The sequence below is a fragment of the Polyergus mexicanus genome, unplaced genomic scaffold (assembly GCF_030449975.1).
Source record: "Polyergus mexicanus isolate NDT 795.1 unplaced genomic scaffold, iyPolMexi1.0 SCAF_6, whole genome shotgun sequence".
NCBI classification, from domain to species: Eukaryota; Metazoa; Arthropoda; class Insecta; order Hymenoptera; family Formicidae; genus Polyergus; species Polyergus mexicanus.
In genome coordinates this window covers 640638-667075 of record NW_027223326.1, presented here as the reverse complement: position 1 = coordinate 667075, position 26438 = coordinate 640638, and the positions used below count along the sequence as shown (strand labels likewise).

The 26438-nt window shown below is 38.2% G+C and overlaps 1 protein-coding gene across 8 annotated transcripts in view; it reads left to right on the top strand.

Annotated features, from left to right (window-relative positions):
• Camta (Calmodulin-binding transcription activator) overlaps positions 1-26438 on the top strand; it is a 51565-nt gene that overhangs the window by 4670 nt on the left and 20457 nt on the right. For 5 of the 8 annotated variants that reach the window (XM_070297763.1, XM_070297766.1, XM_070297764.1 and 2 more), the window contains exons 2-4: positions 4095-4498; positions 5770-6058; positions 23218-23309. In XM_070297763.1, the coding sequence (XP_070153864.1) occupies positions 4274-4498; positions 5770-6058; positions 23218-23309 (606 nt within the window). In that variant the 5' untranslated portion in view covers positions 4095-4273. Of the gene's footprint in view, positions 1-4094; positions 4499-5769; positions 6059-18912; positions 20756-23217; positions 23310-26438 lie in introns of those variants that run through there. The other 3 variants (XM_070297768.1, XM_070297769.1, XM_070297767.1) reach the window with 3 other exon arrangements.

Here is a 26438-nt window from a genome sequence, read left to right as displayed (position 1 = left end):
TCACGTCATTCCTGACATGTTAGATTTTATTCTACGAAGAAGAAAGCCATAGACGCGAGGGAGAAATTCTATATTCTTTCTACAATATGCTTTTATAATGAATAAATTTAATCAAGTTTGCTCCCATTGTACACGTATAACATACATATGTAATATTTGACGTGAGAAAGCTTTTTTTTTATTTTAGTTTTTTTTTCCAAAATAAAATGTTTTGATCATCTTGGGTGTTAATTTAACCTGGAAAGTATGGTTTACAGATAATAAATTCTGGGATTACGCGTGACACAGCACACAGTCTGGCAAAGGATTACATGTGACAAGTGTAATCCATAGCGTGTATTAACAGGTACATTTAATTTTGTTTACCATATATAAGGTACACCTATCCGGTTTTGAAAAGAAATCTTTTTAGTTTTATCTAGTGGTTTTATACATTTTTTCATATAATAGCAATTTATTTTAGACTATCTGGATAGAGTGTCTCACGTTGAAGAGAATAGCGTAAATATCACTTAACAAACACACAAAAAAAAAATGTGTTCTTTTGCTGTTTTTTTGTCGCTACTATTTTATTATAAATCTGCAAAAAGAAATTCAAAAACATTACGCAACAAATTTAAATTTACGCTTTTATTAACTACGTTCAAGCACAAGAGATAATTCCATGTCATTTAAAAAGCTAAATAGTTGAAATTTTTTAAGAAACTTTTCTCCAGTCTCCTTTATGAAATCTGCAACTTCTTCTCGAGTTACATACTGAATCCGCGAATCTTCAGAGCGTTCTTCGTCATCATTATGCAAATGGTCGTGACAATTCGGTTCCGCGAATGAGACTCCGAATCGGCCGATTAAACCCGGATCTTAATCTTATGACAATTGAGGAACGGATACATAAGTCTATACGATAAAAATTGTATGCTCAACGTGCTGTGGGATAGGAGCAGACATCCTCCACGTGTGAATGCACCGACGACGCGACGGTTCTATTATTACTGCCACACGTGCCATTGTACTGGCAGATATCTGTTACGCGCGCGCTCGATACGCCTCCATACATGAATGGCCGCGATATTTACTCGCCTTTAATATTCACCCTGTATATTTAATATTTATTGAAAGTATACCAAGCGAACGACGTTAATTCTTATTAAAATATACGGTATGCATTTATCACAGATAGAGTGCGTGATGAGACGTAACCCCATACAGCACTAAAATTTGCAACAACATTGCTGCAATATTGCAATATTGCATATTGTAGTTTAATGTTGCAGAAATATTACAAGGACATTATTTTACAATATAACTTTAGTAATGTTACAACAACATTCCAAAAATATTCCAAAGAAAGTTTTTGATAATCGCTAGTTCATTCGTTTACCGCTATGCGGCGCATATTACGCTATCTATTCCGCATTTAATTTTTAATCACGATGATTATATAAAATTTACAAAGAGCGGCCAATAAGATTAAAGATATAATAACTATTTTTATTAGTTTAAATTGTATGATATAACCCCAACACAGAGGACTCAGACATTGGACTAAGAATTCTTTTAATAGTTTCCATTCTTATATAAAATCAAAAATTATTATCAAATTTTATATAAGAATGGACAAACATGCAAGATACTTCAGATTTTAATAAATAAATTTTGAGATTATATGAAGACGAGAGAGATGTGAAAAAACTTGTTGTATGCGTAAATCCACCACAATCTTTTTGCATATCTGAATATTTCGGATACATAGAGATTGTGAATTTACAACATTGCAAATTGAGTGTTTTCTTATTTCTCTTAGATATTCTCTGTCACTGAAGGAAGTCGAATATGTACCGAAAAATTTACAATTTATAATTTCGTTATTATTATAATACAGAAAATCTATATACACATTAAATCCTGATTCTTATATGCCTAATTTCTTATTATTTTTTTCATATGTTAAAGATATTATGTCGATAAATATACATAAAGCATTATTGCATATATATTATATTGCTATGTTGCTGCAATATTATATTGCAATATTTCTGTAGGCGAACATTTTATTGTTGCTGCAATATCATAACAACGTTGTAGCAACATTTCGTAGTGTTTCTGCAATATTGCAATCTTGCAGAAAAATGTTGCTGCAATGTTGTTGCAAGCGGTGCTGTATGGGACGTCATCACGACTCTAAAACGCTCTTGATCGACTCTCGAATTATATCAATATTATATAACACCGGTTCTATCCTTTAAAAAAAAAAAAAAAAAAAAAAATCTAAAATTTATTTTTTCCATCGTCTGTTTTTTTATGACTAACGATTTTTCAATACTTTATACGCTTCCGCAGAGAGAGATGTAATATATTCGTCATCTTTTAATTCGAAAAAAAAAGGAATAAAGATTGCTTATAATATATATATATATATATACGGCGATCTCTACGATATAGAATACGAACGGCATACGGAAGAAAGGTAAAAATCTTTTTATTAATTTTTTTCTTTCACGCAATAGATATTGTCAGAAGTTCTCTTTATTGTAAACCGTTAGAATTGTTACTTATGTTGGAATTGGCAACGATGCAGGTCAAGCTTTGCCGACCAGACCAATGATAATGGGCCAAGAAATCCATTTATGACAATGCCTGCCAACTTAAGTGGTTCCGCGGAGTCTAGGAAGATGAATAATCTTGCTGTCTCACGTGAAAATTCGTGTATAGTCATTTAAATGAAAGTAAATGTCTGAAATTTGATCAATTGATTTTTCGATAACTTGAAGCTTTTAGTTTTTACCTTACGGTAGATCAATTCCTGGAAAATCATTCTCTCTATGAAGATTAGTCGAATGAGATACAAATTGTAGCTCTTTTTTATTTAAGATTACTATCATAATAATGTTTGGAATAGTTCCAAATCGTAGATTTGTTGTTTGTTTCTTATTTTGTGTTGCCAACATAGAGACAAAATCAGCAATGACAAATAGTTTTGCAAAAACATATGGGTTTCTATAATTTATTAATTCTCTACAATATTAATTATTTTATCGATATTTCGACTATTCGCAATTAGCTTATACGATTTTCTATGTATATCTATATTTTTTTATAATTTTTATATTATTTTCTTATTTTTTATTTATTTTATTTAAAAAGCTGCGCTTCATAAAAATAAACCTTAAGAATCTTTTAGCGCGGTTATCAGTTTCCCACAAACTTCCATCTCACGGCGTATCACGAGACACGGGCATAAATGGTTTTGAACAAAACCCATCCAATTTTAAGCCGCGATCCCTTCGAGATCTCCTGTTGCTACGAGCTCGGAGATCTTGAAAACAAATCCCTTTGCTCGAATGGGATCGAGAAAACGAGAAAATCGTGCTGGACTTTAAACCAGGATGATAAAATTATAGCAGTTCGAGGCCAAGAACGTTTTGTGTTCATCCTATGTAATATAATACACTAAATATATTCATGAATGTATCTAAAAATATTTTAAATTTTTATTATTTGCTCTACTTTGCTATTTTAGAAAATTATACGAATTTTATTCAAATTTAGTTAAAAGCATCTTTTTTTCTTTACGCGACCAACTCGTTAACGCGAATTAAAAACTGCGAAGTAGCAAAGTCATTCAACGAGATGACGTGTCTTTAAATTGAATTTGTCGGACAAGATTGATCGATCTTCCGCTACGAACACAAACGCTCGCTAAAAGAAACGAGATATACATTAGAGTGTTGAATGTGCAACGAGCTGTTATCTAAAAGCCGGCAGCTCCTGGAGCTGACCCTAACTTTAAACCGCGCACACGCCCGCTACTTCGTATCGCCGAGTTGTATACCATAAGAGTTACCTATTGAAAAAGAAGCAGAGAAAGAGAGAGAATCGACGTTCGTTGACGATGTCGGCAGAAATAATCTCATCGATTCGCCTTCCGGAAGAAGCCACGTCGATACGCTCTTGAGCTCGCGCATTTACGAACGAAGGCGGACATGTAGATCCGTTTCGGGCGGCGGCGGTAACGGGGAAAGGGACGGGCGGGTAGGATCATCCCTTAAAACGACAGCTTTAATATCAGCCTGGGTATGTTTGTGTGCGCGCAGGAGGAGCAGGCGACAGCGGACAGGTGGGAGCTTTAAAGAACAAGAGTCGGCGAACGTGTCGTGCTGGAGGACGACGCGCTTAACGTCGTCGTCGCCGTCGTCGAACAGACGAGAGGAGAGTGCGCTCTCTCATAATCGGCGTGGGTAGATTGACAACCGGGTGGTACCGGGCCACGAGGATGAGGCAAGTGGTCGTGCTGGAGCCGGCGGGTAGCGTGCTGGTCATTAGGCAGACGTCCCTGGGCAACAACGGCGGAAACGTCGGTACCAATTCAACGGGCATCAACGACACCCACGCCTTGGTCAATCACGCCGCCGTCCCCACGATCGCCTCCAATGACCACAATCAGAACAGAATCGTCGTGGTGCGCTCATCTACCTCGTCCACCTGCATGACTAACTCGGTGAGAACGTAACACGACTTTTACGCTTTTGTATAATCAACGAACCGCAACTTGTAGACTGGTTTAGCTTGCTCGGGAAGGCTCTTGTTTATGTTTACTTTCTGTGTACTTTGTTACAAAATACGGACTCTGATTATACATCAATTGAAACTGCCAGGAAACTGAATTTATATACGTATTATGTTTGAATCTATCTTATTTTTACGAGTCTTTTACGAGAATAAATTCTCATGTAGAATTGAGATTTTAATTCAAACATTGAGTAAAATTTAAAAAACCCGAGCGTTCAACTGTCTTAAAAATTTTATTTTACTATCGATCATAATTGTGATAAACACTTGACCGCATTTCTCATTTTTTTCAAGAACGTTATTTGGAACTTTATACTGAAACACGCGCGCGACAGTGCTATTTCTGAGATACAACGTGGATATCCAATACGAGACTGCAAATCGGTTAATTGATTCTCATTCGGGAGCCACTGGTAAATTGCTTGACGATGTTACCTCGATTTAACTGCCAGATTAAACGTAGAAGTCGCATTAGGAAAGTTCCTGTTAAAAACGTATCAACGGTAAAAGGTCAAATGATCGCTGAATGCGAGGTCGAAGGTACGAAAGAAAGACGAGTGTTTCCCGTTCTTTCTCGGCGTAGGACAGATATCTTCAAAGTTAGTCTTGCAACGAAGTACTTACAGGAATAAAAGACTTGCCTTTCTAGCCAGCGTAACGCGAGAAAAAAAAGCATTGTCGCTTATATAGCTTTACAATACGAAACGAGACAACTTCAATTACAGCTGGGAATGGGTGGCAGGTGGTACCACGAGCCTCGCCTCGTTCCAACGTAAAGGGTTAAAGAGGATAGATCGCTCCTCGTCGCGAAGGACGCGCCACGATTCAGTATTGAGATTTTATGCAACTTTTTTATTTATACTTATTAATATCGTATTTATTTGACACGGCTTAATCGTCGACTGGTTGTATAAATCTTGTACAAAATCGCGCTACTTTTATTTATTTTTTAGCGTAATTCTATATCTCTTTCTATTCAAAATTAAAACGTTATCGAAAGAAATAATTTATTCTTAATTCAATTACTTATAACTTTTTCAACACTTTCCCCTAAGTTTCTAGTGTATGTATATTCAATTATTCTAGATTTATTTACCGAATAAATTGCCCTATTGTCTTTCCAACAACATTCTCGCGACTGACAAAGTCGTTAAAATAGTCTACTCGTTGCGCTTTACGATCGCTTTGCGCTCCGTTTAGGCCGACAATCACGCATCGACCAACGGTAATAACAACATCAACGTTAACGCAAACATCAATGGGAACTCGGGAGGCATCAGCTGCAAATCATCGCCGAAAGTCGGGGTTGGCGGCGGTGTCTGCAAGCCGAACGAAAGAAACGATCATCTACGGAACGAGTACAAGAGCCAGGACGCCAACAGTAACGAGATGAATCCCGCCGCTGGATGTCGTCCAAGGACGAGCAAGGAAGCCGCTCACGAGAACGTCGTCTCTGACAGGAAGCTCGATTGCGCGGATCCCATCTCCGGTGAGTACTTCCGCCATTATTCACCTGTACCTTTGACAACCCCGAACGATCGTCTTGTAAATTATTTACCCTTGCATTTGAATTAGGAAGGGTTCCGACATACGATATGTCTTACACTCTTCTCTTTGTATATAACAAATGTGTATTAATATATTTGAACGAGAATACAGCTGATATTGGTTATAGTATATCTTGAAACTGACGGAAAAAAAAAAAAAAAAAAAAATTAAATTGTCAAAAAAGTTCACAAAAAGTTGGAAAATTTCTATATAATTTAAAATGGAATAGAAATAATACAATTTCGCATAATGGAAGTATGAGTCTTACTACATATCAGCGTCAATGTCGCGGTAGGTTTCTCGCGATTGTTTGTGTCGTTAGGAAAAGTTTTCACGCTCGCCTGTCCAAGGCAGCTTTAAGTAGTTCTCGAAAATTATGGCGCTCCCGCACGAAGAGCTAAAACGGGCGAAGAATTAGCCCCCGCGCGTCGAGACTCGCAAAGAAAATCGCAATGAAGTTTAAAACAAACGCCAGCGTTTTAAGGCGTACGGTTACATGAGAACGGTGGCACCGGAACGGAGAGAAGCCTGACCTCAAAGTTTCCACTCATCACGATGGAAACGGAAACTGCACACAAACTGCACTCGAGTTTCCCTCGGAATGACTTTGGGGCCCGTAAACCATGCGATTAGCAGCGAGCGGTTCTGTATGAGGGAACGATAAACTATCGGTTGGACAACTTTTACAGTTTGTAGCTTCCCGTGTAAATTGGCCAAGGAGCAGTGACTACTCCTTAGGACTATTATCGCGCGGATAATTGAGCGAGATAAAAATATGATTAGCTAAATATAATACAAATTTTTATATTAAATTCGGCTCTAGGATAAAATAATCTTCAAATCGGTAGTGTAGATATTATAAATGTGCATCATCAAATATTTCGATTTATTTTTAGATATTAAAATTCTCTTTTTATTTACATAAATTTTACATTTTTGATTTTACATTTTTTTATATTTCTCGATATTTTCAGATGTTCGAATTTGTGAGTCGGTAAATATGAATTTATCTTTTAGAGTTCTTTTTTTTTTTCGGATTTTTGACCGTCAGTAATTTTTATCGGTGATTTGGAAATTTTTATTTCTTTAGATCTTTTCAGATATGGAAAATCGATTTATATCTCAAATAAAAATTCGTATATACAATTAGTGTCGCGACGTAACATTGTAGGAACATCACTTTTTTTTTTCCACGTAACTAAATAGTCGCATTTTTTTACAGTTTTTTTCGTTAAATTGTTTCGTTCGGTTGCAAATGAATTTAACTGTCGTTGCATATCGGAAAACAGTGGTCCGTGTATATAAAACTGTTACACGTTGATCCTCGATAATACGTAACGTCGATATTTTTCGCACGGTGTATGCGCCGCTGTATATATGTATAACTCAGAGATAAAAACAAAATGTGTAGTTGAAAACCGAATGTAGAAAGCAAATATCTACAATTCACCGAGCTGGATTATTCCCTTTCTATCTGGAGAGATTGCGAAAACAATATCGATCGCTATACGCGCTGAAAATCCGCTCTGCGAAGGAGATCTAGAGCCTCTCATCCTTAAATCGTCCCATTTATCGTCGTATCCATTTTTCGAGAATCGCGATCTTTTCCAGAATGAGAATTATCGATCAGCATTATGAAAGCACGTGAAGGAAATGGCAATGAAGTGATCCGAATTTATAAAGAATAAAAGGACACGTGTTTTCCATCCGTTAATCATTTTGAGACATCTTTAAACAACTTGAAGAAAAATAAAACAGCGATTTTCATTTTCTGTTGTAACTTTCATTATTAATTTTAATCTTAATTCTTTTATTTAACCTTTGTGTTTGAATATTACAACGAAACTCTTGCACTACTTTTCCATGGAATATACAAGAAAACTATGACGTACAATATTCTGATGTGAGATTTCTGTTATGGTTGTCTCTGCTTATCTCGAAAATGAATTTTTCTGTCTATGATTTCGTTATGTTTTTCATTTTCACGTTCCGAGGACTTTATATATCCACCCACGTACATCTGTCCCCTGCCGTGAAGAGATTTCGGCTCATTTCCAGAATCTGTTATATGCGTCGCGCAAAGATGCATTTCGACTCGTATGGCATATTGTATATATTTACCGGGCTGCAGAGACAGTTGCGGTTCCTCTATTCTTTGAGCAACATTTTCCATGAAGGGCACTCGTGCATGAATCCGATTCCGAATATAAATAGAAGGTACGAGTCGAACGCGAAGAGAGAAGGAAAGAACCGGCGAAAATAGAGAGAGCCGTGAAAAGTAGTTATCGTTTGATGTGCGGTAAGTACAAGACGCGGATGCTAGCACTAAAACGTCGCGCGAATTTCGAGAGATGACAGTTTTTACGATTGCCAAGTTCTAACGACGCGGTGAAACTCGCGGAAGCGGTTAGCTGTACAGGAAAAGAAAAAGAAATCGAACGCTTATTGCAACACACTTTGCGCTTAACGCGATTAGTTAATACAAAGTTTAATTGAAATTTTAATTGAAAATGTAAGTAAACATTTCATCGCAATATTCGATACACATGCAGATCACGTTTGACGTTATAAAAATATTTATCCGATTAAAATCTGATGTGAGATTATAAAAATATTTATAAATTTTTTAAGTTTTTTTTTTTTTTTTTTAATTAAATATAAAAATTATTGCAATAATATAATCGGAATTATTTGTATGCGTACGTGAGCATGCTTAATTGATTGGTTTTTTTCAAAAATCAATATGCGAAGTCATGAATTATTTTTTGACATTTCTAACACTTTCTCGTAAAAGTTTGATGAATGTATGGCTAGGCATTTTCTGTATCGTGACCGGCTTTTGTGACGCACGAGACCTTCTTTATCGTACCTCTTATTTATTACCGACCTTGTTATTTATTGTTAGTGCCACATAGGCCGGGAAAGTTTCTCTCTGGATCTATGGTTTTCCGATGCACATAGAGACTTTAACCCTTCGTAGTTTGCGTCGTGTTTTCCTCTGAGATATATTCATCACTGAATATGTAATAATCAAAATTATCACAATCGGAGAAATATTAAAGAGCTGAAAAAAATTTCTTTAAATTATTTAAAATATTTTATTTTTCTTAAATATTTTATATATTTCGATATAACATGCATATATATATATATATATATTTTTTTTTATCAATAATTTTTGTCAATAATCTTTATCAATAAAATCATTTATAATAATGTATTGTACAAAAATGGCATCTTTCCAAATATCTTCATGTTTAAAAAACAACACACCTCTTAATGTTCAAGCTAAAAATTGCTTCTATTTTATTCCTTTATGAATTGTGCAATAATTATATTACAAGATAAAGAGAGAGAGAGAGAGAGAGAGAGAGAGAGAGAGAGAGAGAGAGAGAGAGAGAGAGAGAGTTTGTATAATCCTTCTTTTTCCTTCTTTTTTTAATAGTTGATTTCGTATATTTTATACTAATATATTACTATATATAACTAATATAATTATACTAAATTTCTACTTTTGTAGAAAATTAATCATTTCTAGCATCATGAATCGAGTATCGGAAAAAAATATTCGATAAAATTTGTGCAATTATTAATATATTTTCATCGTCTATTATTACAATTTTCATAACTGTGAAATGAAGACAATTCATATCATTCTTATCAAACGTTCAATTTTAATATCTATTTTCTTTAATATCTCAGTAACAATACATGGATACAGTAGAAAATGAAAATGATCACGATGTAATACAATAGCACATAGTACAGCAGTACAATAATACATAGCGTAAGGGCAAAAACTTCAAAACACTTCCCTCACAAAATCGAATTTGATGGTCTTCCTTATCGACGCGAAATATTCCATCCCCGGAATCTCACGCGTCGTCATTCCGGGAGGGACATCGGCGTCGTAACGTTCCGTTGGAGCTTCCGAAGAAGTGCAACCCGGCGACATGGGGATGTAATTCGTAGTTCCGTCAATATCCGCCAGAGCGGCGATCGTGCGACCTCAACCCCCGCTCGCGCATCCTTTTCATCATCCGTCCCTTCTCGCCTCGACAACCCCTTTTATGTCACGCGGCCCAGTATCCACGGGCATCCTCTCTGGCCCTATCCCATTTTATCTTGACCTATCCGATTACCTATCCGGTGACTAGACCAGGTATCGACTCATCGAAAAGCGAGTCCTTCCCTACGGAAATGCTCGCAACCTCTTTAAGCTCGCCATCGTTCCCCTACCTCGTCTTACGAGCAGATTCTAATTCGGCGTTTCGCATTCAAGGATAAGATGACTTAGTTCGTGAAACACGTGTCTCCTCGCGTGGCCTAGCAGGAAGTGTACCAAACTCATTCGACGAATCCGGGCTCGAGTTCCTTCGGACCTGGCAATCTTATTGATTGTCTTAGCTCTCTTGCCGTGACTCCTTCCCTTTCTCTCTCTCTCTCTCTCTCTCTCTCTCTCTCTGTTTCTCTCTTTATCTTTCTCTTTATCTCTCTCTGTCTATCTATTACTCTTCCTCTCTCTTATTCTCTCTAACCGTTCGCTTTTGTCTTTCTCTTTCTTGTTGTTTACAATCCCCGTACCGCCTACATCCCCTGTCCACCCATCCCACTCTGCCTATCCTTTTTCTCTTATAAACCGACCTTCCCTTTAAAATCGGTTTTCTCTCTCTCTCTCTTTCTCGCTTTATCTATTTCTCTCTTCTACTATCACACTCGTTACCACATTGACGACGAGCTATCATTAACGACTAACGACCAGCGACTTACGTGTCCGAGCAATTTCGATCCCTCCGTGCAAAAAAAGTTGGAGTGAGACGCTAGCTACGTAATACGAGGAGGAGGGGAGGATGAAGAGAAAAGAGGGAGATAAAGAGAGATGACGAGGATCGAAGGAGGAAGCGACGAACGAGAGGGTAGTTGGACATGAACCCCCGATATTCTATTTAAAACCGTGCGTGGTGGTAGCAGAGAGAGAGAGAGAGAGAGAGAGAGAGAGAGAAAGAGCTTCGTTGAGTTAGCTAGCTAGCTAGATAGCTAACTGGTAATTTACGAGCTTTTACCAAAAACTTGGACACCTTGGGGATGGCTCCGTACTTTGACACGTGACCCACTTTTATTGAGTTACGTAATTGATCGCGCCGCGTCTGCCTCATGTTAACGCGACCGCCCTTCTCTCCCCCGCCCATTGTATCCACTTGTATAATCCTGGCTTCTTCCCTTCCTTTTCTTACGCGATCCCTTCCGCGACCCTTTTCCACCAATCTTTCGAAAAAGCGCATGAAAATGCCCAGGCTATCTGCGATCGTTCGAGATAACATATGATACCGCCGTTAATATACCTTTTTAAAAATAATAAAAGAATTTAAATACCAGAAAATAACGGGCATGAAAGATGGTATAATTTAAAAAAAAATTATGTGTCTTAGTCTCTGTGTTGAATATATTTCTCTGCATTTATTATTTTTAGAAATAAATGCAAAATTAATAGAATGAGCAATAATTAGAAAGATTATTTGACGATTATATGATATCATTATTGATAATTTATAAAATTTTCAAAGCAGCTATAAAATTACAACGACTAATAATTATTACGTGTGTGATAATCGTTATATTGGTATATAAAAGGGTTAACTCGAAAAATATTTAAAAAAAATATAGTTATGAAGTAATATAAAAAATTCTAAAAATATTAAACATAATTATGTGTATTATTTTTTATTAGATTGATTCACACATTTTTGCATAATGTTAATTGACGAATATCTTTGTCAATATTTATGGTTGTATGAAAGCTTAATTAGCTATTAGTGGCAAATTAGATTGAAGCCGGAGGAATTATCAAAATCTGAATAGTCCCGATAGCGCAAATACCATCTCTGTTATTTGCTCCTGCTTCATTAATGGCTATCGTTATTAATGACAGACGATGCTGAGCCCGGAACGCATTGTTCGCGCTAAGCCGGGAGTGTCGTTTCCAGAATTTAGCGACATGCGATCGGAGACCCAATTACTTGTTCCCATCGCGCATTTCTCGTTCACGTGGGTTGAGCGATTGAGAATTCGTACTATTTTCGAATTATCTTACTCCGTACAGTTATTTTTAGAGTCTAGTTGTGTGATCGCGAAAGGGACATGTCGGAAAATAATAAGGAATAGAAATAAATTGGCGACAGAAAGGAGCACGCCACTAATTGTTATGCGTAAATCCATAATAAATAAAATCCACTTTATCGCGTGGAAATAATTAAACAGGCCGTCGATAAAAGGTTGCGTGTGTACTAGTCTCTAGCGTTAACTCTTTAAATATGTACGCGACGAAATCACTGAAACCCTTTGCAGGTATGCCTTATGCTGCGATGCCATCGGCGAACGCGAATTATTATCGTATTCATAGTACTCTGATTTATTTCAAACTTATTTATGTGCCATATTTGAATACCATTTTCACTATTTTAATCCTGATAAATAAGGATCGATTTATTAGCGATTTAGAAAAAAGAAATAATAATTCCGACATTTAAAGTATAAGAGCACCAACACATAAAAAATATGTTTCTTTCCTTCTTATATGTTGTACATTATTGATTATACAAATTTTTTGAGGAACCTGTTTAACGCCGTAGCATTTTTGTTGCATTGCACCCTCGCAGTTTTGCAACAAAAAGATTGACGTGCAATGAACCCATACAGCATTAAAGCTTGCAACAACATTGCTGCAACATTGCAATATTGCATATTGTAGTTTAATGTTGCAGAAATATTACAAAGACATTATTTTACAATATAACTTTAGTAATGTTACAGCAACATTCCAAAAATATTCCAAAGAAAGTATTCGATAATCGCTAGTTCATTCGTTTACCGCTATGCGGCGCATTATTGCGCTATCTATTCCGCATTTAATTTTTAGTCACGAAGATTATATAAAGTTTACAAAGAGCGACTAATGAGATTAAAGATATAATAACTATTTTTATTAGCTTAAATTGTATGATATAACCTCAACACAGGGGCCTCAGACATTGGACTAAGAATTCTTTTAATAGTTCCCATTCTTATATAAAATCAAAAATTTGATAATAATTTTTTAACATGCAAGATACTTCAGATTTTAATAAATAAATTTTGAGATTATATGAAGACAAGAGAGATGTGAAAAAACTTGTATGCGTAAATCCATCACAATCTTTTTGCATATCTGAATATTTCGGATACAGAGATTGTGAATTTACAAAATTGCAAATTGAGTTTTTTCTTATTTCTCTTAGATATTCTTTGTCACTGAAGGAAGTCGAATGTGTACCGAAAAATTTACAATTTATAATTTCGTTATTATTATAATACAGAAAATCTATATACACACTAAATCCTGATTCTTATATGCTTAATTTCTTATTATTTTTTTCATATGTTAAGGATATTATGTCGATAAATATACATAAAGCATTATTGCATATATATTATATTGCTATGTTGCTGCAATATTATATTGCAATATTTCTGTAGGCGAACATTTTACTGTTGCTGCAATATCATAACAACGTTGCAGCAACATTTCGTAATATTTCTGCAATGTTGCAATCTTGCAGAAAAATGTTGCTGCAATGTTGTTGCAATCTTACGGTGCTGTATGGGAATATTCATACTCCCTAAAACTATTTTGGTTACTTTGGGGCTATTTAGGGGTACGGTATGTGAGATGACGAGGGACGGCCGGGGAGCAGCGAACAGAGCGTGTTTGCCGATATAAATGACGAGGTTAATTGTCGCGATTATATCTTAGTATACACTATTAATCTATTTGCGCAATATTAATGCGCTTGCATTCTGGCTTAGTGTACAAACTATGTGGTAACTTTCATGCGACAGCTATTATTTAACGCTGTCTCGATTATCTAGGGGGTGCGAAAAATTCATATAAATTTTATATTAATGTATTTTTTTCACTTATTTTTATATTAATTATATTACACTTGTTCGAAATAAGATTGCTAGAACATATTAGGCATCAAGATTGGCGATTGGTGATTGAAATAAAATGATGGGCGTTCGATTTGTTGCATGCAATAAAACTCTATGGTATGTATCACAAAGACAGATTGTTGATGAATTTATTTCGTATTCGCGACTCGGACGTTCAATAACGTTTCACGTCACGTTTTCGAGATGAAGCATCGTCGCGCGAAAACGTGCGATTTCTACGGTAATAATGTTTTTTTTTATAACGATAGAGAATGACAAATTACATTACTTAAATGTTTGACACGTTGGGGTTACACGTGGAGCGACAATTCTTTCTACTTTTTCGTTATTTCACATAACACGAACAAATAGTTGCTACAAGTTGATTCAAATTAACAATTGTAGAATACAAAACAATAACATGCTACAGTTTCGAAAAATATTTATAAAAATTATACTTGAAGTACTTTTTACATGAATCTTTACGTTTCTCATACATCTTAAATTATGACAGATAATAGAGAATTATTGCTCCACCGTGTATATCATCGCTTCATTCGGCAGACCGTTTTTCTTTGCCGTTGTTTTTAGAAACGTCAGTCCCGTAGCCGTTTGCGAAATCCACGGAGTTTTTGTGTATCGTGGTTGCTATAAATCAGAATGAAACAAAATAGATTGTACGTAACGCTCCGTTTCGATGGTCGAGTCGGATATTATGTAGCCGCGGCAAGGCGCGAGTGAACTCGGCACGGGCCCAAAAATTAGCTGGCAGATCGGCTCCAAGGAACACAATTGTAATCATTTCTGACCATATGTCGGCTACAGTTAGAAACCTCGCACGTACGTTCTACTTCCTTCCCTCGTGAAGCGTGCGTTAATCGCGAATGATATATGTAGCTTAAATATGTGTTTACTTCGTCAACAGCTGAATCGTCAACAACGTGAACGCGAAGTTTAACATGGGTGCGATATGGATAGTAGAAGTCACCGTGCGAATTATTTTTCGAGATATAAATACATTTTTAATAGAGATACCGTTTTAATGAATCGAGCGAAAACACGTTAATAATGCATTAGACATATATGTGATGGTTTTATCAAATTTCCAGATTATCGAAAAATTAATCCAGCTTTATGTAACAAAATGACTAATAAAGCCAGATCCCGAATGAAAGCTCGACAAAATTGCGTCGTGTCGAAAATGCATAATGGCGATTGAATTCGAGCGGGTTATCGCGACCCCGATATGATGTGCACGCGGATTTCACGTCGCGGAAGCAAATAAATCGAGGGCGAGCATACCGAAGGTCGGAAGGGCGCGAGCTCGTTTCATTTCACCGACGCGAGATTCGGCTCAATTACCAGACCGCGGATAAATTACGAGTTCAACGCGACAGAGGCCGCGTGCGATCGGAAGTTATTCGGACGCCAGGGACAAATCTGTATGCAAACTAATTGAAATTTAAGCTCCAATCTTTCGCTCCGTCGATTTTTGAGAGTTATTATACATATGGTAGATTAGGTGTACAACTTTGCTTCCGCCGTTTTTTTTCCGAAATTCGAGGCTTTATTGTAAAAAACTGGTTCTACATTTATGATTCAAAGTATTGTCCACTCCCAATGATCGTGCCAATTCTTTTCGACTTTGACTCGAGTCTTCATTAAGTAATGCCTCTAATTCTGCATCTTCGAAAACCTTCTCTCTTCCACCGCTGTGCCGGTTTTCGATGTGAAAATCACCGTTCTTGAAGCGTTGAAAGCACTCACGACACGTTCTTTCACTAATAGCGGCTTCACCATAAGTATTTGAGAGCATTCGATGAGCCTCAGCTGCAGATTTCTTCATCTTGAAGCAGAAAATTAAAACCTCCCGCAAATGACGAGAATTTGGCTCGTAAACTGACATTTTCAATCGAGAAGAACTTTATGATGCAGACACAAATCGACTAATGTTTCTATGGGGTTATGTTGACAGATGCCCAAGTTTATCGCATGACGTCTATGATCTATTTATTTCGACCACTACTTACCGCTAAAGCCATCTATAGGAAAACGGCGAAAGCAAAGTTGTACACCTAATATATATAAGCGGAATGTAATGACCAACACGTAAAGGCATAAATAAAAAATATAATAATTAAACCTTAATATATACTATATAATTTTTCAATATAAGAAATTCTGACTTTTTGCCAAATTATAAAAAAAAAAATCAAGACATTTAATTAAATACTTTTATAAACACTTTAAATTCAATTCTTTATTTTAGGATAAGCATAATATCGAACTTCTTAAGTTGATGGATTAATTATGTATACTGATCCCTTAATTGATTATGTTCGTTTCATGGAATCTCGAAAATTATTTAGAATCGCGGAAATCATTCTACCACACGCTCGTCAATTTAGAGAGATTTCAAAGTTACGTGCGCGTCGTACAGGCACGCTTAAATCCGTATAAATACCTCATGAATCTATCCATTAATCAGATTGACGATAGGGGCTCGACGCCTGAGTGATTTCCATCCCTCCCCGTCATCCCCGGGGTGTTCTTTTCTTTTCTTCTTTTGCGAGCCTTTCCATAGGATTGCCTCCAGCAGTCTGGCTCCAGAGGTCACTAGAAGGTGGCAGCACCTCGATTAAAATTCGACACGAACCTTCTGCGAGAATGTATGCTGTGTCATGCCCTGCTTATATATATGTATGTGTGTGTGTGTGTGTATATATATTGTATATCGTTGTATATGTACATGTGTATGCGCCTAGGTATACAGCAGTAGTCGGGGTGCAGGCGTATGATTCTCGTGGCACGAGCGAGTGCAGAATTCACGTGTGTAGGTGCGAAGTTGGGGAGGACTTGGCCTGCGTCTCGTGAATTGTGAGAGAAATATCGTTTAGCCGCGCCGCGTTTTCCCCGACGAAGGATTGAGAAGGGAGGAAGCGCCGGGGCCAATTCCGATCATCCCTGCTGCTTACGATGATGTTTTTTTAATGTCCGCTAACGAATCCTTGCAATTGCTGAGAGATCACCTTCCTCAAGTGTTCTAATATCTTTCAATCAGCGATCCGAATCTTGAAAATTTTTCTCGTCATTTATATATCTCTTCAAAGTTTTGATATTAAATATTTTTATTAAATTTAACTCTTCAATTATAAAGACCAATTGAAATAAAATCTATTTAAAATTAATCGAGAAATTTTATGTGTTGTGTATAGGACATTCGTCTCTTCACTTTAAGATAGAATAGAACGTCAGCTTGGTCATTCTCCTGTTTGTTACTTTTCTGTCGAGAATAAATTTCGTATAGTATCTTGCAATTGTTCGGTAGATTTAAGCTACTTTCGCGGTGTAAAATGCCGAGTCGGTTGTTACAGTCCGCGCATTTACGAGTCGCAAGCCGAATAATGTATAATCTTGTAAATTACTCTCTTGGATGCGGAACTGCGCGTGTATCGCGTATCGCGCTCCCCCAAAAGAATATCGTGTGGTTTTCTTTAATGCCGTCAGCAGCGGCGGCAAAGATAAAGTTTATCTTCGTTGGCGAATTATTCGCGTAACCGCGAGAGACTGCTACATCAAGTAGTTTACGATTTTCACGGACTTGCATGCTAACGATGCTTCCATATTGTTTGTCATGAGCCTTATCTATAGAACAGTGTAAACTTTGCACTGTAAAGTTACTTAACCATGGCTGACATTACACGTTTCAACGTTCGTTCACATAATTGGGTTTCCTTGTTCTACGCGTTGAAACTTTGAACCTAACAGCTCAACATCGCATGCGTAAGAATATTATCTTGCTTCTTAAAAATTTTGAGAATTTAAATCAACAAATAAATTTTTCTATTTTATACAATTGACAATTATCCCATGAGCTATGCGACGAACAATTCCATCTTTTAATACATTCCACTTTGAGCCATATGCGCGTCGTTACTTTGCCATTTTCCTCTATCGAATCTAGACACATATAGCGTTCAAGGTTACGCCTCGCATGCAAATACGCGATTACTTTGCGCAACTCCCGTCCATCTCTTCCGCGAGACTGCCGCGAGAATTTATCGGCTCCGACGACAGAGGCGTTAGACGTATGAGCGTCGATTTGTCGACGACGAGAATTATTTGGCACGGCGTAGAACGAATCCGCGGAGGACCGGATAACGGACGATTATCTCGCTAGGTCGGCGCGGAGCGACATTTGCTTCGCTTCCGCAACGACAAAAAGCGGATGATCCCCGAACGCGATTCTCTCTCCGTACGCGTATACCTTGACATTAATTTGCATCCTCGGTAATCCTTAATTTACAACTCCAACGAGTTCTCCGGGGGGTACGTTAGGTAACTAACGTAACCAGCCAGCTAGGTAGATAGGTAAGTAACGAACAGCACCATCGGTAGCTTCGTACAGAAATTGGCACGGTAGTGCACTCACACAGCGAAGCATAAAAGTGGTGAGTAGACATAGGTGAGAAAGTCGCGAAACAAAGATAGAGAGAGAGAGAGAGAGAGAGAGAGAGAGAGAGAGAGAGAAAGGAAGAGAAAGATAGAGAATAGGAACGTGAACGGGATGGTAACGGATGGAAGAAAGCAGAGGAGGATAAGTGAAGGGTTGGTAAGGGTGAGGATTCGACAGACACCGCGGGCAGAGATAGGTACGGGGGGACAGGGGTAAAGGCTGTGGCTGGGGCTGGATAGTCGGACCTTACCGAGAGATAGATAGAGAGAGAGAGAGAGAGAGAGAAAGGGAGAGCGATCGCCCTTACGGCTTGTGGTGGGTGGGTGCCCCGTAGTGGTGCTGGTAGGGGCTGGAGGGCTCCGGGACAGCCGTATGGTGGGGGCAAAAGAGGGATGAAGAAGGGAGGAGAGCAGCGATGTGGAGGGTGGACGGAGGTCGAGAATCGCGGGCCGCCTCACTCTGCGGCTCCCGCCGCTCGGGAGCAGACACGCGGGGCCAAAGACTAATTTGAACTATTTTATTAACAAAAACAATACATATATTTGTAAATAACACTACTAACAACCGTAAACACGAAACAGCAACAACACATTTCTCCTATAAGGACTCTCTTTAAAAAACTTACCTTACACCCGTAAGACAACCGTCTGTAAAAAGAAAGAAGGGTAAGGAAGAGGGAAGGAAGACGCACGAAGTGAACGAGAGCGCGTGGCCGGAGAGAAAGAGAGAGAGAGAGAGAGAGAGAGAAAGCGAGTGAGTGAGAAAGCGAGAGAGAAAGGGAGAGGGAGAGAGCGAAACATAGAGGTAATTCCATTTCCGGTTTCTTTTTTCCAAAGCAAACGTGTTTGCAACACACGTACACACGAGCAGTACACAGTAAACAAGAAACAAGCTACGAAAGAGTCGAACGATAGAAAAGTCTATTTTCTGAAGTTATTTCTCGTTCGGATGGGTGCACGACGCGGCGGAAAGTGAAGAGGACGAGACGAAAATATAAACGCGAGAAAAGGGATAGAGGAAGAAATCGACAGGCAAGATCGTAAAATAGCCCGCGTCGGCTGCTACGGGACGGGATAATCGCATTTTAAGTTCCCTCTGTACTCTGTGTGACCCTTACATTATTTTGTCCCTCCGATGGGGACGGGTTCAGTGTTGTAACTTAGGATATAAGAAGACTAAAAAGAGCTCCGGAGCGCACAACAAAAAGGGAGAGCAAGGAGAGATTGGAATTCTGGAAGAAATAAGAAGATATATATATACATCGAGAGAGAAAAAAAAGAGTGTGTAGTAGTGACCGGAAACGCCAGGGAACGTTCACGAAAACGAGAGAAGAAAATTCGGATCGAGGCGCAATCAACGGATCAAGGGAGGGAGAAGGAAGCAACGAGGAAAAGGAAGATTCACGAAGAGGGATAGCTCCGGGCGTCGTATAGAAAAAACAATGGAGCTCCACTTTTTTATACTAGAAGAAGAATCTAACAAAAAAGCGTGAGAGAGAGAGAGAGAGAACGAAAATCGAGAGAATCAAAGAAAGGAGGACGGAAGATCGATCCTGTTTGTATTTCCGCGTGCACATTCGCGTGTATCCTTCGATACGACGAAATTGCGAGATTTAATTCTTCGAAATTTGTCGTGCGAAGAGGACAAAAGGCGATTGTCAGGGGGATCCAGAAGACTGATCGAGATCGCAGCACGGTGTCGTTTACGACACCGTTGATCGATATCCGGTTTGATATCACGTAATCCAACTCGCGTGCACGCTCCTTTGGGAGGATATGTCTTGCCGTTCCAGTGGGAATTGTCATTCTGGAGAACAATCCTCGCAACGTCAAGGACAACGTCGATCCGAGTGTCATTCTTACGTCCTGGATCCCGCTACCTTCAAGCTGTCCTGACGAAAAGGGGACCGTCCCCTCAGTTCGTCCCGATCGAAGAAGCGCGATCATCGGCAAACGGCCATCATATCAGGTACGCGATCGTCCACCAAGCACGGTGCGGGGTCGCCGCCAAGAAGGGTCCGTTCAGAGATGCCCGCCAGGGCCCAGCTACGCTCCCGTCTCCCCTACGTTCAAGAACGATGACGATCGGCCACGGCGATCGGTAAGATCCGAGCAGCGCGAACACGCGCCACCACTACCGAGATGGCGGGCTACAATCATTCGAATCCACAGCGTGTCGTCTACCACGCGACTTACCCGACGCCCCTCGCTCCAAGTGAGTTTATCTGCTATTTATTCACCCGGTAGAGAACTCCGCGACGATGCGTGGGATACTTCAGTCTTGGATTTATTACTGGGGGTTGTGTGAAATTTATTTCGATCATCATTGGGAATACAATAAATTTTGTTCTCTTCTTTTCGATTTAATCGCGTTAATCAATTCTTTTTTCAATTATTAAATAAAATTTATTAATCGATGCGCGTGTCAAGAGTTTCATTTTAATTTATCAAAATAATCTTTTTCATAAAGATTTGCGCGTTGCAAAATTTTGTATTAAACTTGGTAAATGGCAAGTTTTAATTTTATATCTTTAAGTATGAATCGCAGATATTATTATATAAGTTTTTATATTCGCATAATGCTCAGATTGCTTTTTCATATTATTCAGGCAAGATTATGAAAAATGTATGAAATTATCATGTGAAATATTTACATTCTACTTACAGTGTAACGATATTTAACTAAGTAACGTCGTGACATTAAAAAGTTCCAGGCAAATAGACATCCTTTCGTTACCATGAAGTCTAGGAAATCGCGGACGACTGCATTTAAGAGTACTTATGATTGAAAGTTTAGTTAACGGCACGTTAGTTTCGGCAAGTTTCGCAAATCGATGAATATTACAATACATAAGCTATAAACGGCCAAAAGCTAAGCGCGAGTCGTTAAATAAATATTTGATTTTCTTAAATAATTCTCTCGCTAACTCTAAATAGCAATTTCCGGCAAACATTTCGCTATAGACGAAACTTATTCTTAGTTTCAACTAAGTTAAAACAAAGTAATTTGCCACGTCTATGGGAAAAACTTTATGGAAGTAAGCTACCGAACAGATGTACGCACGTCGATGCAACGTATTGACTTACGACGTATGGATTTTTAATCGTGTGGAAAAATTTTAACGAATTTTTTCACGTAAGAAAAAAAATGCACCTGAGCGATGAATTTATTCGTGCAGGTAATTAAAGCATAACAAGGTTACTGTAAATTATATGACCATAAAAACTTCCCGATCGCGATCGTAGCTTAAGTTTATATAGGACACAATTTCTTACGTTTCAGAAAAATACGGTAAACTGTGTATTTGCCCTTATTCCTGGCATTATTTTTTTCCAACACGGGGCTTTCAGTTCTTCCTTTCTGAAGTTTTCGTGAAGGTACTTCTTCCGATGACACTATAACAAAAGTTGCATATCAAAGACAACGTTAAAGAATAAATTATATTTATGACAGCTTCCGATCCTTTCAATTTCATGCAATGCGTTGCATGAAACGCAGAAAGGATGCTCGGTTACGACAGCAGATTTATTGTTTTGTATTTATACTATAAAAGATTTGAGAACACACGATGCATGATATCGCAGATATATCATATTGAGAAAGCACAGATGTCTTCTATGCGTAATATCAATAATATCGAGGGAAAATGCAAGCTGCGAAGCGCGAACATTTTGTCAAGCACATAAGAACTCGCTTGATGCCTCGATATAGAAATGCATCCAATAATTCAAAAATACAATGCATACATTCTGATTTTATGATATTTGTTAGAATGGCGCGTTATTTGCCCTTCGCTTAAAATCTGTCGTAAAAATAAATTTTATCTTACAGTATAAATCTTTTTCTAAAAAGGGGATATAAATTTACTAAATGATATTTACATATATTACATGTGAATGTGTGTGATATAGTAATGAGATTAAACTTTTTTTCCAAATACTTTTTAAAAGTTTTTTACATAGCACTCTAGAGGAAGAAATTTATAGAATAAATTTTATAAACAATTCACATTAACATACACTATATACATACGTATATAATTAATTTTTTTAAATGGTATTGAATTACTAGGTATTTTTTTAATTTTCTAAGGCTCTGATTATATCGCTCTGATGTTCGTTATTTTTTATAACGAACTATTCTCTAACTTTTTTTCTGCATAGAGGGAAGAGAATGTTTCTCGACTGTATCTAAAAAAGTACAAATAGCGTGGAAAAATTCTCTTGGTAAAAGAATCCTTATACCGAGTCGAGTTTTTGCATTCTAAAGCTAGTAGGTAACTCACGGCGTTCGTGGAAGGTGCAATCTATTACGAATGCTATTTTATGGCGAACAGCGTCGGCATATACTGGTAGATCGATGAAACTTTTCGATCGGTTGTGTATAAACAGAGCTAATGACACATGCACGTAATGTTAAAGTCGCCGAGTGTGAGCGAACAGCCGCTAATGCTCATTGTTCATGACACAATAACGATCCGCTTATCGATCCGCAGTAAAATTGTCACGATTGATCAACACGCACGTCAACGGCATAAATTTAGACTCTCTGTTAATGTAACGGGTGATACGAAATAAATCGTTTCTAAAATTTATGTTTTCTGCGATCCCACATTTTCTCTCTCTCTCTCTCTCTCCAGCGAGATCAGCTATTAATTGACATAATTTATCACGCAGATGGCGACCCGATAAAGCTTCCCGAAAATCTGGAAACCTTGCCGCGAGCTGAACACTTTCCAACTCAGAGGCATCGATGGAACACCAACGAGGTAAGTCGCTTATATTTGCTTATATATTCGTTAGACACGAATATATTAAATTTTCGGGTCAATAAAAAATACACGTAACCCAAATATTTAAAAAGACTCGTCGATGTCACATTTCTCGATTGCACGACATCGCGTTAATGTCATACTTTCGAACTGCAATTTCGCACGATGCACAAGTCGGCGACAATTATGGATAACGTGCAGATATGAAAGATTAAATATTTGAACATATATATGAAAAAAAAGTATATGAAATTAAATATCAAATTATTTTCAAAGTTAGGAAACTATCAAAAGAGAGAGAGAGAGAGAGAGAGAGAGGGGGGAATAGGGTAAATTATAAAAAAAAAAAAAATATTAGGTGTACAACTTTGCTTCCACCCTTTTTTTTCGAAATTCGAGGCTTTATTGTAAAAAACTGGTTATACATTTATGATTCAAAGTATTGTCCACTCCCAATGATCGTGCCAATTCTTTTTGACTTTGACTCGAGTCTTCATTAAGTAATGCCTCCAATTCTGCATCTTCGAAAACCTTCTCTCTTCCACCGCTATGCCGGTCTTCGACGTGAAAATCACCGTTTTTGAAGCGTTGAAACCACAATACGTTCTTTCACTAATAGCGGCTTCGCCATAAGTATTTGAGAGCATTCGATGAGCCTCAGCCGCAGATTTCTTCATATTGAAGCAGAAAATTAAAACCACCCGCAAATGACGAGAATTTGGCTCGTAAACTGACATTTTCAATCGAGAATAACTTTATGATGCAGACACAAATCGACTAATGTTTCTATGGGGTTATGTTGACAGATGCCCAAGTTTATCGCATGACATCTATGATCTATTTATTTCGACCATTACTTACCGCTAAAGCCATCTATAGGAAAACGGCGGAAGCAAAGTTGTACACCTAATACTTAATCTCCTATTCAATAATATATATAAATATTTGTATGCTCGCATTATGACGATTCTCTTGATGGATATCTAATGTTTGCTTCTCCATTTCGAACGTCCAACTATTTAACAAATAGTCTGCTAATCCGTATCATTCGTAAACGGTAATCCATGTAATGCGCGGCATTTAACAATGGGCTTCATTCTGGAATGAAACGGGGCCAAAGTATCAATAATGCATCTTACATCCGGATGCACTCGTGTTCTGGAGCGCATCCCTCTTTGTGGTGGCCGCGTGTCCCGGCCGCGGATTCCGGCTTTAGCGGGCCGATCTCTATTACCGGAATTCCGATGGACCCGTTTCGTTGGCTGTCCCCTTCTTTCCAACGTGAATTTTATATCGCGGCCTCGTCGGATATATATATATATATATATATATATATATATTTACACAAGGCTGCGAAAAGTAAAGTGACAAGGTAAATAATGTGGTGTCGCGCGCTCGTTCATGTTGGTTCGCGGCGCTTAGAAAGAATAGTTGCAGTCAATGCAGCTCTCGCTTACTCGTGTGCAGCGTCCAGGATCGTCATTAGAAATGAAATTTCTTGACCGCTTGTGACAATGATATCTTAAGGGCGGCAAATTTCGGATGTAAATTCTAATTTAATTTCAATGACGAGTTCTTTGTTGAATTTAATTTTTTTGTCGATCTTTCAATCTGAAATGTCAAAGTGTCAATAAAATTAATTAATTATAATTTTAAATTGTTCTTCCATGATCTTGGAATGCTTGCAATATAACAAATTTTTCTCAAAATATTTTGCTATATGTAATCTTACGTTTTATAAAAAATTATTTTAAAAGTATCTCACACACACACACACACACACACACACGCGCGCGCGCGCGCGCGCGATTAATGATATCCGAAATAAAATCTTTATTATAATTATATTATTTATTTATTTTTCATAATTATATATTCCTACGTCTATTCGCTCTATGTATATGTGTGTAACATATACATATTGATTGCATTCATTTTCAAGATTTCCCTGAATTCCTTAAAATATCGCGTGGGCCAAGGGAAGGAGGTGCTATTTCAGCGTTTCGCCCGAGAGGACGAAATTCCTGGTCACGATCCTGGCGATGTCGGTGTGCGCAGCGGCGCGGTCCCGTGCCGATGTGTGCAGCGGGGTTGCACGTGCCACACACACACATCCGCACGTTGCACACGTAGACAGCTTGCACCGATGCCAGTCCACACCGCTACACTCTGACCCAGGTCGGTCGGCCTCCGATCAATAGCTGGAGCTAGCGAGAGCTGCTCGCAGCCGGCGGCGCTGAGCTTTTCAGTATCGTCGAACCGAACTCAATTGCGATTTTCCCGTGCGCGATGACTATCATTGTAAACGATAAGTCGACCGTCTCTTCTTCGTGTTCCCTTCCCACCCCCCACCCCCTTCCCCGTTTCCACCCCTCCGTCGTTGTCCATCCACCGCATGCTTGTTACCGTCCCGGACCATCCTCCCTCCGGTAAATACCGGAAATCAAAAGTTCCTGGAAGAACAGAGAGAGAGAGAGTGGCCGACACCGCCTTCTCGAGGAGTCCTCTCGTAGCGACGAAGCAGGGGTGCCCCTTTATCTTCTTTTATACCCTTTTGCGCGCTCGGGGTACCTGTCCCGCTCTCCATTGTTCCTCGGTAGTCTTTTTTTTGTTGCTTTTGACGCGCTTGCCCATCTATCGGGCGATAAAAATTGGCCTCTCTCTATCTGGCGAATCTATTAAATTTCAGCACGGTACTCTTGTCTCGTTTCGGCAATAATTTCGTCTTTTTATTCCGATTTTAGCTCCCGTTACTTCAACGATTGATAAAATACACAGATCTGCCGAAGGCATTTGATTTTATAACGATTGCACGCGCACATTTTAAAATTCAGGTATCAGAAAGATATTTAAATGCAATATTCAAACGCGAGACGAACGTGGCACTATGTGCATCGTTAATAGGGTCAACGTAGGTGAAACGAGTACTGTCGCTATGTGTGTTCGCTTTATTCAATAGCTATACTATTATCAAGTCGTCAGAGTCCTTCGAGAATTATCGATTGCGCGAGCCAACGAATTTGAGCTTTGTTGAAGAACAGAAATCACGCAAAATGATTTATATCAATGTTGATACATTCTCTGAAAATAGAACTGACAACTTTTTATCTTTGATTGACTATTTAT